A 15,990-nucleotide genomic window follows, 5' to 3' on the forward strand; every position below is an offset into this window, starting at 1 on the left:
TGCGACTGTCTTCGTTGTATTTATTCAGTCAAATAAATATGGCACAGATAAGCAGTCGGTTTATAGGAATTTTATTGTTTTCATCTTTATATTATATTTCCAATGGGTAAGTCTAACATGGCGTTCAATACTTTTATTTCAACATTTCGGCATTAGTGAAAGTCGATCGCTTTTTACTACATTTTAACAATATTAAAAAGAAGATGTGGTATAATTGCCAATGAGACAACTCTCCACTGGAGATCAAATGACACAGACATTAACAACACAATAGGTCACAGTACGGCCTTCAACAATTAGCAAACCCCATACCACATAGTCAGCTATAAAAGGCGCCGAAATAATAAATGTAAAACATCTCAAACGAGAAAACTAACGGCCTAAATCATGTACAAAAATGAACGAAAAACAAATATGTAGCACATCTGCAAACGACAACCATTAAGGATTAATGCACTCCATAGTATACTAATTCAAGATTTCCAGAAAACAAGGGGTTATTTATAGTGGTACCTCTATTCGGGCGACCTCTTCTTTGTTAAATGATTTTAAAGGTGTGTGGAAAATAGGCATGTAGAAAGATGATACCTGTACAATTCAGGATATAGATATAGGAAGATGTGGTGACCTGGTTTCAATGAAGTTAAACTTATGGTAAAATACTTAGAAAGCAGCACGTGAAAATTGCAAATTTTGGTTAAACAAATAGGGACTTTTAATTGGTGGTCTAACACCTATAGAAATATCTTAATATTTATAAAAAAAATGAGTTTGTGTGGTTGTTTTTTACAATAAGGTTTCAGATCACATTAAATCATTATATTTTCACTTTAAAGACAGATGAAAGAATATCCAAAACCGCTAATAGAAAAAATCTTCTTCAATATGAATACTAAATCATTTCCTTGCTAAACGATTGCTTATAGTTTCCAACCATGCGATAATAGGGATCAAATATGTACGAGGCATGCACGATACGATAACGCTGTAATCTGGAGTTTCAGACATTTATCTGATTCGCAAATTTATTTACTTCTTTTTAAGATATCTTCTGCATTGAAGACTTAGTCTACATAAGTGCAAGATGCATACATTCAAGCTATCTTCTTCATTGAACACTTAGTCTACATAAGTGCAAGATGAATAATTTAGTATATTTATTATATTTTGCTGACATTAAGCAAATATTGTATATCGATGGCTGATCTTCATATTCCAACATTATTTAGTGTGAAAGTGTAACAGCATTTTTTTTTGGTACCGGATTACTTAAATACTGTTATTAATAAATTCACCTTCATTCTTTATCTTATTTATTCATTAAATTGTATATCTTGAATAAGTTTTTATTCAATAATATCCTGTCGAGAGAATAGCACTTTTCTCTTTAAAATTTCTAAATAGTAGAATCGACAAGTATCTTTTCTTTGGAATTTTATCCAAGATGAAGTGAAACTGAAAAGAAGCATGAGCTTCAGAGAAAAGTTGTGTTTTTACACCTTTGTTTTATTCGTAAATTTCCATTATTTTGATTTTAATATTAGCGAAAAGATAAGGAAACTTTTCGGGGTCATGAGTTTCAAACTTCCCTTTAACAGGAAGTTTTTCTAAATTAAATCTTAAATCATACTTTTAAAAAAGATACTTATATAAATCAATAAATGATAAACAATGTCTATCAAATTCGTTTGTTAAAAATATATTCGCATGATGATAAAGAAAAAAGTCTAAATTATTTGATATATGTTGAAATTTTAAAATTGTACAAACTTTGTTCTGTTTTTGCTTCATAAATTTTAAAACATGTTTAAGGAAGATCATTGGCATTCTTACTTTACTTTATAGATCATTCATAGTTATCAAAGTATTAGGCTTATAACTAAAACACATGTTTGTGAATAGAAAGATATATTTGTGATTGAATTATGAATTAAATATAATAAGAAGCTAGCTTTTATAGTATGCTTTAAAAAATAAAAATAAAACATGCCGAACTTGTTTTCCTGACACAAGTAAAAGATTGAAGTTCACAATAATTACAGTTTAAAAAATTTACAAAACGAGTGATTCCCCCCTTGAATCGTCATTCTTTAAAATTAATACTTAAAACATAAATAGTTGCTTCTTTCAAAAGTTTTGGAAAATGCAACGAATAACATATTTTACTTTATACAAATACAGAATCTATATATACTAATTAAACGGGTCCGGGATTCCTCTATGCATTGAAGACCAATTGGTCGGGTTGTCTCTTTGACATTTCCCCATTTCCATTCTAAATTTATTGCACATAATTTTCAAATTTGTCTCAAAGACAAATAAAGGTAAAGATATAGACCAATTATTAACTTCTATTGTACAATCCAATTTCACCTATTTACTATAATATATAGATATACGTTTCGATATCTAACATCACTGAAGAGACATTTATTGTCGAAATCTAGATCTGATGTACAAAAAAAAATATTGACACCTAATGTTTATGGCATAACATCTGGGCCACAAGTTTATTGTTTTCTGTTTAGTATTGAATTTATATTAAGATTTATTTTGTTACATCGCGTGATCAATTTTATTTGGCAATCGCCAATGACAGTGAGCAGGGTTAAAGAACATCAGTTGTTCAACCTGTTAGTCAAATGCATTTTGTTTAAATACACTTTTTCACTTTTTTGGTCTTTTGGAAAATGTTGTTTGTGCTGTATTTAGACCCTTCTACAACGATTTCTTTTATCCAACGCAATCAGGTTTGAACGTAGTTTTTAATTTAGACTTGTTTATATTTTATATATATATATATACAACTCGTCTAAACATCAACCCAACAATGTTAGATCTGTAAATTTGCATTTGCAAATGTTTGTTCTATCCCTGCCGGGATTCGAACCCATGCTACTGAGATATCGTGACACCAAATCACCTGCACTGTAACCGGCGCGCTAGACCACACGACCACCTTGCCTTCATAAACTTAAACTAATTGGATGTTTATCTCCTTTTGAAACTTATGTATAAGAACTGCGTCGAACAAAAATTCATCATCAAACTCGGACCATATAAATGTGAGAATCTGACTTATTCGTATCTATACTACTAAAAGAAGAGACCGATCTCATTGACCCGCAACTCCTCTGAAACCATACAAAGTCGGAAATATTTGTGACATGACGTATAAATGTAGTGTTTTGTACTTTAAGTTTGTCTTTGAATTATTTTTTCCACAATAATCGTCAATTTTGTAGATTTCCAATTTTGGAGTTGTTATCCATTTTTGTCTAATGCATGCTCAGTAGCAAAATTTAAAAGCTCTTGGTTTCAACACTTGCCCTATTGAACCGCAATTTTGCGGGCGTCTTCCAGTATCAACTATTCAACTATTCTATTATGTAAATCTCAGTGATCGTTTAGGATTCGTGATGTTGATCGTAAAACATATTTAGAGTCGATTTCAATCTAGTACTGTAGGGTAAACATGATTCCAATTTGTATCTGCTTTTAGTAACTGTACGAACAGCGTCTGATTAACGCTTCCGGGTGCAGGAATTTCTCGCTGCATTGGAGACCTGTTTATGACCTTCTGTTGTTGTCTGTTCTATAGTCGGGTTGTTGTCTTTTTGACACATTCCCCATTTCTATTCTCAATTTTATGATTAATTATATCATTGAATCGGAGCAAATGAAAAATCGTTGTCTTTGCTTTTAATTTAGAGAAAGTTGTCGAGCCTTAATGTGAATCATACTCATTCGTATATCAAATATTTCAGAAATTTGATTTCAGAAATTACTGTAGAAGACAGAAAGCCAAATGGTATACAGAGACAGTCTGCACGTGTTGGTTTTGGTGGTCGTATGTAAAATTTTAGTTTTTCTTAAAGACGAACGAGACCTTCCATATTAATATATTTTTTAGATATTAATTTTGTCAGTGTTTTAAGCAAGTTCTATTATCAATAAATAATAATTTTGCCTGTTTATCTGGTAAAACATGTTTACCAAATGAATATAGATGTATCATTTAAAATGAAAAATTAGGGAAATTTTTTATTATTTTACGACTCCATAAAAGAAAAGATGACTGGAATCTTACTTTTTAAACATTTTCTTTTCAACATCGCGCATGTATATATTCGTCTTCATCATTCAAAGTTTATATTTAGAGCACATGAATGAAATTGAAATGAGAGTTTATATTTTTACACCTTTTTGTCGCATTATTCGCAATAATAAAAAAACCCTCGCAAAAATGTTCTGAATTTAAAATAAGTTTAATTATTATGTCAAGGTTACTGCTAGTACCAAAAACATATTATATCAAAATATCAAGGTCCAATTCATCTCTATGCATCTTCACATTCAGACACTACTGTTTGTATCATTTGAGTTACACTTTGTCGAGGCAAAGCTTGAGATGGAATGGCGGAAAAGTTTAAGATTTACGAAACTACAAGGGAAAGTACCGTAGGTTTTCAAATTATCGCACATCATTGCTACTTACAGATTAATGATCTGTAGTTGTTTCAACTTTTATATTTTTCGTGAAAAGGTATGTCACTGAAAAACATATCACAAATCCTTATCGTTTTATTTTCATTAGAAAATTATAATGTGATATTTTACAGCTTTTTACAAATTGTGTTGGTTTGTATTTGTATATTCAAAATCATTTGATTTTTTAAACTTCATTTGCAATCGAGTATAGATACTTTATAGTTGTCAAAGGTACTAGGTCAGATTCATTTTGTCTACATTAAACTCGTCAGTGACGCTTAAATCAAAATAGTTAGATAGCCAAACAAGTGCAAAGTTGGATATCATTGAGAAACCTAACTTCTAAAAAGTTTTGCCAAATACGACTAAGGTAATCTGTGCTTAGGATAAGGAAAATCCTTAGTATTTCAAATAATTCATACTTTGGAAAACTGTGAATTTATAAAGTTGAATTACTAAGGTCTTTCTATCTAAGGAATAGATTACCTTAGATGTATTTGGCAAACCTTTTAAGAATTGTTGGTCCTCAATGCTCTTCAACTTGGTACTTTATTTTTTATTTTTTTAAATGATGCGTCTTTAAGAGATGAAACGCGCATCTGGCGCAAACACAAAATTTCAATCCTGGTATCTATAATGATGTGTTTATAGAAAGTGAAGATAATTATCCAGTACATATTTCTAATATACTAGGTGATGTATTGGGGCCTATCAACCGACGTTATCGATTTCCTTTTGTATAACGCCTTATTACCAAATATGACTTATTGTTTGATTTTAGAAAGAGTGACACAGTGGATGTCATGCGAACAGGAGCAAATGACCCCTCCGGACTACATTAGTTCTTTTCTGGTTCTAAGTGCGAGTCGTGTTCATCACGTATTACAAGTGATTTGTTTTTGACCATGGACAATATGACAGGTCTTCACTCATACCAAATTAACAATTAAATGTTTTTTTCTTTTTTTAATTAAATGCTTTATTCTAAATATCTTCAAGGTGTACCCATTATAGAAGTGTTTCGAGAGTTTCCTATACATATGAACGTTACTGCTGTCCTGGATGGCAGGGATATTCTTGTCAAACACGTACGTAACTTAATTCTGAATTGAGCTGTACTGAGTTTTGTACTCGTTTTATAAAATTATGAACTCATTCTACTGGTTTGCTCTTATTCTTCAATCCATTCACCCTATTTAAAGAAAAAAGTAGGTTTTGTGTGAGATTTTTTTTCTTAAAACAACTCAAATGCATATTCAGACTTTTAAAATTTTATCAACCGCAAGTGAACCATTTTTGAAGGTTATGAATCTGTACTTTATTACACAGTTAATGCAAAAGCAAACAAAAAATCGAATTTATATATATTTTTTTTAAGAAAGAAAATAACGTTACTTGTGTTTGAAATAATGGTAATGAAAGGCTTTCTGAACGCATTTGGTATAATGACCATTCGCGCGGACCTGAGAAATTGAACCTTATGTCAAATCAGCTTTTCTGTTGTACAAAGTTTGACTTTTGACGATACTGGTAATGATATTTAGAACAAGTGTTTTGCAACCGCTGAGAAAAGGTTGTATTTTGAAAATAAGTCATCAGTGTCTGAGTAGAAAGTTGATGAAACAGGGGTATGTCAAAGAACGTCTCGTTCTTTTTCTAAAAAAGTTCATCGGAAGGTACCAATTAAGACCTTGTTGATAAATATTCCGTATCAACTTCTCAAATAATACACGATGGTCTTGATGTATAGATTCTGCGTACTGATGTTGTTTATCATCTTAACAACGTGTTTTATAGTTCTTTCATTTGTCTTTGTTCTATTATTATTATTACTTTTACTGTTGAATGGTTTCATGTGATATCCGTTTCACGTGGCTCGGTACTTATACATCTCGTCAATGTGTTTGTATTGGCTTTCGTTTTTTTGTGGTTTGTTTTGTATTTGCGACTTTTTGTATTTCTTTTGTTCTCATAACGTGACTCTGTACTTTAAAAGATCCCGTCAATATGATATTGTTCTATTATATGTCATTATGATATATTTCTATTATGAATTACAATATACGTTGAACCACAAACGTCAAAATCATACAATCGCGTAGTGGAATTAACTATTTTTGGATTCTTATAAATTCTATATATAACTTTTGGACTAGTTTAAATCTCGGTCTATTTCTTAAATTTATTCTTACATACTTTTGATTTTTTAACCCTGTATGCTAACATTCCCATGAAAATTTTAAAATTGTTTGTATGCACATTGAGCGACAAATTTATGTGACGTATACAATTTTCTGACGTCAGACACTCAAATCAATAAATGTGTTCGTAGATAGTAGATGTTTTTGTGTTCTGTTAAATTGTTCCTTTTGGGGTTGTTAAACGATGATGACTGATGTACCCATATTTTGACTATTTTATTTATTGTGTCTATTTATTTAACGCATCAATTTAAAAATATCGGAAATTGATGAGACTGTCATTAAAGTGAGAGGGTTAGCGCTATAGAACCAGGTTTAATCCACCATTTTCTACATTTGAAAATGCCTGTACCAAGTCAGGAATATGACAGTTCTTGTCCATTCGTTTTTGATGCGTTTTGTTATTTGATTTTGCCATGTGATTATGGACTTTCCCAATTGATCTTCCTCTAAGTTCAGTATTTTTGTGATTTTCCTTATTATGTAACACTTAATTAGCAATAGAATTTGAATTTCTGGTTAAAATATCAAAAGATAATGGTTTCAAAGGATTGAAACTAGTTTTTAAACATACAGTTCAGAGATAATGAAATCAAACTCATAAAAGAAAAGATAAAAGAAATTAAAAAAAAAAACTATAATAAGTAACAATGCAATATGATTCCCGATAATATACAAGATCTAGTGTCATAAAATACTGAATTCACAGACATTTTCAATGAGGGAAAAATGTGTTTTAATTTTCTATTACACTTGTACCTTAAATGTTAATAAGCTCCGTATAAGTTCATGTACATAACTTATCGGTATACACAACTCGATTTCAGTGGCAATAGTATTAAAGAAATACGTACGAATAGTAGGACACAATATTGATATTGTTTTTTTTAAATCATTACAAATTGAATGCATTTCTCTACGTTTCAGCTATTTGTAGCCCGTCTTGTCAGAATGGTGGTACATGTGTCAGTCCGTTTAAATGTTCTTGTCCTAGTGGTTATAAAGGAGATATATGTTCAGGCTGTAAGTATTATTTGCTTATATTTAATTTTGTTTAAGCATAACAACCAAATTTTGTGAACGCTGACAGTACCACATTGTACAAAGTCAATACGTTTTTGTGATACACAACATTAGCGTTAAAACATGTGGTTAACTCTTCTTCTTTTACATGTGTACCAAAATGACTCAAAGTGACATGAGCTGATTAAGTTGAAATACATCTTTTGGCTTATCAGATCATTTAAATCAAGAGTTCGAAATGGTGAAGTTGAAATCATCTCGTCGTAAATTTTACGGACGCTATCACGAGTTGGTTGACCGTTATGGAATAACCGTTTAACAATTGATATCGGATATGTTCCTTACGTCGTAACTACAATCCCCTTCCCTTTCATGAATGTGACCTACCGAATTAGACTATTTACCGGATTTGTAATCACATAAGCAACACGACGGGTGCCACATGTGGAGCAGGATCTGCTTAACCATCCGGAGCACCTGAGATCACCCTTAGTTTTTGGTGGGGTTCGTGTTGTTTATTCTTTAGTTTTCTATGTTGTGTCATGTGTACTATTGTTTGTCTGATTGTCCTTTTCATTTTGAGCCATGGCATTGTCAGTTTTTTTTCGATTTATGAGTTTGACTGTTCCTCTGGTATCTGTCGTCCCTCTTTTTTAACTTTTTTAATAGACGACAAAGGCAGACCTTCGCATGACGGTAGATACATGCATATCAGGAGACGCTTATTCTGTCGAAACATACACACTCGCTTCCTATATCCTTCACGTACGTGTGTAAATGTATATAGTAACATCCAATTATTTATAACTGTAGGTAAATTAATTTCAAATTGGGCCATTGTTTCATATTCAACTGTTCAAACAGTAAACGTAATACAAATCGTACATTTGACAAGAGTTTGTTAACCGTTAAGGAATATCTGTTTCACAGATGACGACGGAAATGTTCCAATTGGCACTGAAATCTTTCCCAGATTTTTGTTAGGGTTGTTATGCTAAGCCTTTAGTTTTTATGTTGCGATTTGTGTACCTGTGAGTTTGAATGTCCAATTGGTATCTTCGCCTCTCTTTTGTAGACGTTCGTTTTCTCTCTAAAATTCTGTAATTTGTTTGTTTGAGTTAAGAAACTGTAATAACTAAACAAAATCATTATAGGAACTAGAATTAAAATTGTGTACGTCACACTGCAAAAGACATGCCAACGACAATCGAACCCACCAAAATTTAAAAATGCCAAAAAAAATTAAAGAGAATTGAGGACCCAAATTAAATGTTTTGCCTTTAACATCTAATATACTCTATTCCTGGGGTAGGAAACCTTTAGTTTAACGTCCCTGCTAAAATAGATTTACCCCACAGCTGGAGATAACAATGATTAACTCTTTTAGACTTTTTGAGTATACATGCTTTTCAGTTTATCTCCAACAAGCAAAATACACAAACACTTTTCAGTTAATCTAAGCCATTGAAAGAGTTCACAATTTCGACTACACGAAAATTTTTATGACTACATTATATTTCTTGTTTTTTAAATTGATTAACAAAATTTTAGATATTCAGTCTTTTTGTCTATTTTAATTACTTAAACATAGGAAACAACTCATAAACAAGTATAAAAATTGGCCAAAAGATACCGTTGGGACATAATAGACACATGTGATGAAGAACAATGACAACGCCATAGTTAATAAAGAATAGAATAAAAAAGAAAAAGATAGAAAAGATTCTTTTCTACTGTTTCTTTGTTTTAAATTTCAAAACAGAATTGATAATTGAACCTAACACTGAATTGACTAAAATGTTTCTAACATAAGAACATTAAAAAAAAAGAGCGGTGTATTTAATAGAAATTTTTACAATCCTATATAAAAGATACACGGCTATTAAAAAGAGGTATTGTGATAAATTAAAACATATCTAGTAAAAAGTGTGAATAGTGTATTTTTGTATATATTTTTGTTTTAAGATCAGGGTCTCATGAGACAATTTGTGTTTATGGATATTGATTGGTTCTGTTTTGTTACATTGTTTGCTAGATTGAATCATTTGCTGGTTTATTGTTTGCTTTCTTTAGTCTTGTGACAGAAAGCTACTAATAAAAACGAAGATGTGGTATGATTGCCAAATGAGACAACTCTCCACAAGAAACCAAAAATGACACAGAAAATCAGAACTATAGGTCACCGTATAGAATGCTATGGGAATATTTGGTCCTTAATGCTCTAACAAGTAAATATATTACCATGAATAGGCTGTATTTATTGACTTTTTTTATAATTTTATGTTTTATTTTAGTAGTCTTGATTTACAATTTTTTTTAAATTATTTAAAATAGAATCCCATTCATTTACAAGACTGATCGCTTATGCAATCAACTAATTTAAATGCCTTATAATTTTGATATGTAGATACTCAAAAATCGTCTTCTTGCACTAAAGCGCATTTTAATGTCATTATTTTAGTTGCCATTGGCGTTACACTGTATTACGCAACTACAACGAAGTCCATATTCTGCAGCTTCTATTTATAAATAGGGATTTACTTAAATACCTACAAATCACTGATATTTCAAGAGTTTTGTAAAATTAACATACCATATTTGGACGAAGGAGTTTACCAAATCCTGAAAATAGTTAAGATTCTTGTAAAAGTTCACTGATATAGTTCAAATGTTTTTTTGGTCAAAATAAAAAGAAAAAAGTGGTTCATACCCCAAATATTATTGAGGAAAAGGCATACTTGACCACTGAATAGATTTCTAGGGATAAGATGAGGACAGGGATAAACCTATTATCATATCGGATAGTTGAAATACGTTATCTTTAGTTATTGTAAGTTATCAAAAATAAAGGCAACAGTATTATACTGGTGTTCAAAAGTCATAAATCGATTAAGAGAAAATAAATCCGGGTTACGAGCTAAAACCGAGTCAAACACACAAACTATAAAAGGAAAACAAAAGAACAAGAGGAACACTGACGCGCAATAAAAACAAACGCCAACATACATAGAAACGCGATATTCGATAACACAGATCCAACTTAACGTATTGTAATTTAGAGTTAGCATTTTGACGACTCAATTCTTCATCACGCTGTCTTAACTATATTTTAATCGTTTTGTACATCTCTAATATATGACAGCTGAGGGTTAATAATATAATTAAAGGAACAGATCTTGTAGCTTTTCTTGACATCTCATATATTTGGATTGATTAAAGCCATATGCTAAAATATGATTTTAATTTAATTGATACTTATCTTTACAGTAGCTGATTGCTCTCACACAAAACCTTGTTATCCAGGAACGTGTTATGGTGGTCGTGGGTGTGAATGCACCATTGGATTCACTGGCAGAACGTGTTTAACATGTTAGTCAATAATAATTAGCATTTATTGCTTCCTTTTGAAATTGTCTTTCCTCTTTTAGTATGTCTATTTTCGAAAAAAATTTACCTTGACTTCCCTGAGAATGCCAGGTGAAAGAGGGTGTATAAGGAACTAATCCATTTTCATAACACTTGCTGTCAAATCAGCAATGGGGCTCCGGTGTATTTTTTAGTTGTATTATATCAAGAGATAATATAATTACTGTGTTTTAAAAATAGAAGCACACCAAATGCTATTCACCATTTAAAAACACTGCAGAAAACAAAACCACATACAATAAAATTGAGAATGGAAATGGGGAATGTGTCAAACAGACAACAACCCGACCATAGAAAAAAACAACAGCAGAAGGTCTATACATTTGTAAGTTCAATAGTCGATTATCTTGAAAAACCATTTGAACAGAAATGTTTACACAAAACAATTATATTCCTAGTGCAATCTCTAAATGAATTAAGACTTTCTTTTATTTCGTTTATTCGTCTGAATAGTTTTAAAAAACAATGAATGCATGAAATATTTGTCACTACATATAATGGAGACAATATTTAATCGTTGTATTTAGAATTTAAAATATCAGATTAATATTAATGTTAACACTAACCTTTCAAACTCCATGTCATTATATTATTATTGTCTTTCTGTATAGTAAATAGTGACAAGTTCAAGCTTTTCTATAGTATGCCACATAAGCAAAAGCACTCAGTTCATATGTTTAAAAGGTCTTACTCGCACATTATTTTTATTTCACTTATTTTTTAGTGTACTGCAACGTAATCCATTTAAACCGTTAGAGGTAGAAATATTTGTCCAAATTGAACATGTTGAATGCTTTATACACAATGTAACAGGTGATGAAACAAATTTTATGTACCTGGGTACGTCCGTACTTCACGGGTTAATAATTGACACGAGATTAAATAAGGTCGAAAATTTTTACCTGTTGTCAATTGAAAGTTTGTACTTTAATGTTAGAATAGATCATATAGATAAATCAACGAAATTAAATTACCTTTTAACTAATCATTACAATGACAAATATTAATTTATGTACACTTAATGTTAATGGTATACAAAATAAAGAAAAAGGATTAAGAGTCATAGATTGGGTTAAACGTAATAAGTGTTCCATTGCACTTTTACAAGAAACACATCTAAATGAAGAAACTAGGGCTAGTCTAGAAAAAGAAACTGATTTTATTTTTCACTGCAGTCATGGAACTACGGCAAGTAGGGGGGTAGCAATAGGTATAAACAAGCATGCAGACATTGAGGTTATTAATAAATTCTGCGATAATGACGGAAGACTTATTTTATTAAATGTGAAAATGGATAATGTAATATTGTCTTTAGTTTGTCTTTACGCACCAAATTATAGAACCGATAGAAATTCTTTCTTTAAAAAAGTAAACAATTTTATAAAAGAAAATTCTATAGGCATTACTCTAGTTGCCGGCGATTTCAATGAAGCATTGAAAACTTTAGATAGGAAAAGCTTAAATAAAAATACGAAATTTTCAGAGCCTGTTAATAGTTTAAAAGTTCTTTTAAAAAATCATAATTTTATAGATATTTGGCGTATTTTACATAAAAGCACACAACAGTTTACATGGAGAAGAAAGGATAAGACACAAGCTAGTAGGATAGATTTAATTTTAATTGCAAAAGAATTCCAGTCTCTCGTTGAATATTGTAAAATTAAACCGGCACTGATTAAAGTGACTGACCATCAAGGGATAGTTTTAAACTTTAAGACAGGGGCTTCAGAAAGAGGGAATGGATACTGGAAACTAAATAATTCTATCTTAAAGGATATTGAATATAAAAACACAATCAACAGGGTAATAAATCAGTTCGAAAATCGTATGATCAATAATGACAGTAGCGATATCCGTCTTTTATGGGACAATCTAAAAATTGAAATTAGAGATGAATCTATTCTATACTGTAAAAGAAAATCGAAGTTATCAAGGGAGACAACAAGAAAATTAGAAAGCGAATTAGAACACTTAATGACAACCAGAGATAAACAATTAAAAGAAGATGAAACACTAACAAATAATATTAAACAATTAGAATTACAATTAGACACAATTTATGAATATAAAGCAAAGGGGGCTCAAATTAGATCAAGGGAGAAATGGATAGAACTAGGGGAAAAGAATAATTCTTATTTTCTGGGATTAGAAAAACAGCGACAAGTCAAAAAATCTATTAACAAACTCAGAAATGAAAATAACGAGGTAACAACAAATCAAGAACAAATTTTAGAAATGATTAAAAACTATTATAAAATATTATATACAACCACGGCTCCAGATAAAGATCTACTGCATACATATGTAAGTGATACTATTATGGAAAGGGAGATAAATGTAAATGACTTTAAAGTTTGTGATGGGGAGGTTACTATAGATGAATGTACTAAAGCTATTAACACGATGAAGCTAAATAAATCACCTGGTCTAGATGGTTTAACATTAGAATTTTATAAGACATTCTGGGAAAAATTAAAAACAATGTTGGTAAAAGTTCTAAATAAGGGACATGAGGAAAAACTTCTTTCATATACACAACGAACAGGTGTTCTTTCTTTATTATTCAAGAAAAATGATCCATTATCTTTAGACAATTATCGTCCGATATCATTATTAAATGTAGATTTGAAAATACTATCTCATGTTTTAGCACAGAGACTAAAAAAACTTCTTCCTAAATTAATTAATGAAGATCAAACCGGATATATAAAAAATCGTTTTATTGGATTTAATTTACGGCAAATCCAAGATATAATGGACTATGCAGAATCAAACGGAATAGATGGGGCTATAATATTTGTTGATTTTACAAAAGCTTTTGATTCTTTGGAATGGGAATTTATGTTAAGTGTTCTAAAGCATTTTGGTTTTAATGAATCATTCATATCATGGGTGGAAACATTATATAAGGGAATACAGACGTGTGTAATAAATAATGGATGGGTATCCGAAATTTTTGAAAACTCTAGAGGAATCCGTCAAGGGTGTCCTTTATCGGCTTTACTTTTTGTTTTATCAGTCGAAATTATGGCCGAGCGATTGAGGCAAACCTCAGACATTAAAGGTTTTCGTGTTACTATAGATAATAAAACACATAGCATTAAAATATCACAATTAGCTGATGATACAACTCTGTTTTGTAGTTCAAAATCAGATATATCTAAAGCTATGAATATAATTGAAACATTTGGCTCTTTCTCAGGGTTAAAGCTAAATCGTAATAAAACAGAAGGAATTTGGATTGGGGCGCTTAAAAACAGCGTAGATAAGATTGAAGGCATACGCTGGACCGACAAACCCGTCAAAGCTTTAGGTATTTATTTTGGTCACGATAAACTTCAATGTGAAAAGTTAAATTGGGAACCTAAAATAGATAACATGAAATCATTAATTAAAACATGGGAAAAAAGAAAATTAACAATGGTTGGGAAAATATTGATCATAAAATCTTTAATATTACCAAAATTTACATTTTTGGCTACTTCGTGTAAAGTTCCAGAGATTTACTTGAAAGAAATTGAAAGCTGCTGTTTCAAATACATTTGGGAAGGAAAAAATGACAAAGTAAAAAGAAACACACTTATTGGAGAATACCAAAAAGGGGGGTTAAGAATGATCGATTTTGATAGTTATTTTACTGCACTGAAAGCCTCATGGGTCTCAAAATTAACAACAACCAATATGTCGAATTGGAAGATTATTCCTACTAAGTATTTTAACAATCTTGGTAAAAACTTTCTTGTTTTTAACATGAATTTAGATAATATTAAATCAATAGATAGACTTGGAAAAATACCCGACTTTTATTCACAAGTAATTTCAAGTTGGGTTAAAACAGGAGGAGGTTTATCAACATTTTCTAATCACTTCTCTAATATTAGAAAACAGATTATTTGGGGAAATAAATATATTAAATATCGCAACAAATGCCTGTTTTTCCCGAACTGGGTTAAAAGTGGATTGGTTTATATAAACGACATGTTGGATAGTAAAGGAAATTTATCCGAAAGTTTTATTTTAAAAAAGTTAATTAATAAAACAAACTGGATTGCAGAGTTTAAGATGTTAAAATCCTGCATCCCAAAAGAATGGATGCAAGTTTTAAAAAAAGAAAACTCCGTTAAGAGTAAAATCAATATATGTAAGGTTAAATTAAGATGGCAAAATAAACAAATTGAAACAAAAGATATCAATAATAAAATACTCTATAAAACTTTAGTAGATACAAAATATACAAAGCCAATCGGTATCAACATTTGGACAAGATATTTAAAATTAGAATACGTACCACAGATGCCATTTGTATATGATTTTATATTTAAAATTTTAAAGGAAAATAAGTTGAAAATTTTCAGATGGAAACTGCTTCAATATATCATTCCTACAAAGCAGCTACTATTAAAGTGGAAAATATCTGAGAACGATAAATGCAACTTTTGTAAAACAAAAGAAGAAGATTATTTACATTTCTTTATTACATGTTCATTTTTGAAAGATTTTTGGGAGAAAGTACATTATCTTCTAGCCAAAATGAATTTTCAAAACAAGATATTGGCAAAGCATATAGTATTTGGATACAAAATATCAGATCAAGGATATAACGGTTTAAATTATTTCTTGACAATTTTAGGTTTTTGTATTTACAAGTCGTACTATGTGTCAGAGCAAAAACTGAAATTTTTAGATGTGTATGCTATGTTTATAAAGGAACTACGAAGGTTTATGAATGAGAACAAAACAATATCTCATAATGTATTTTTCATAAAGTTAAAAAGATTGATATAATTGATGGAAAAAAAATAATGTTTATATTTATTTATATTCTGTGTATTTTCCTGGATACTCAGAA

The 15,990-nt window shown here is 30.4% G+C and overlaps 1 protein-coding gene across 1 annotated transcript in view; it reads left to right on the forward strand.

The window, feature by feature from the left end:
• Window positions 1-15,990, forward strand: part of LOC139512567 (uncharacterized) — a 136,027-nt gene continuing 120,037 nt past the window's right edge. The window contains exon 1 of the mRNA XM_071300287.1: window positions 1-106. Coding sequence (XP_071156388.1) covers window positions 39-106 — 68 coding nt within the window. The 5' untranslated portion in view covers window positions 1-38. The remainder of the gene's footprint in view (window positions 107-15,990) is intronic.

Source organism: Mytilus edulis, chromosome 2 (assembly GCF_963676685.1).
Source record: "Mytilus edulis chromosome 2, xbMytEdul2.2, whole genome shotgun sequence".
Classification (NCBI taxonomy): Eukaryota; Metazoa; Mollusca; class Bivalvia; order Mytilida; family Mytilidae; genus Mytilus; species Mytilus edulis.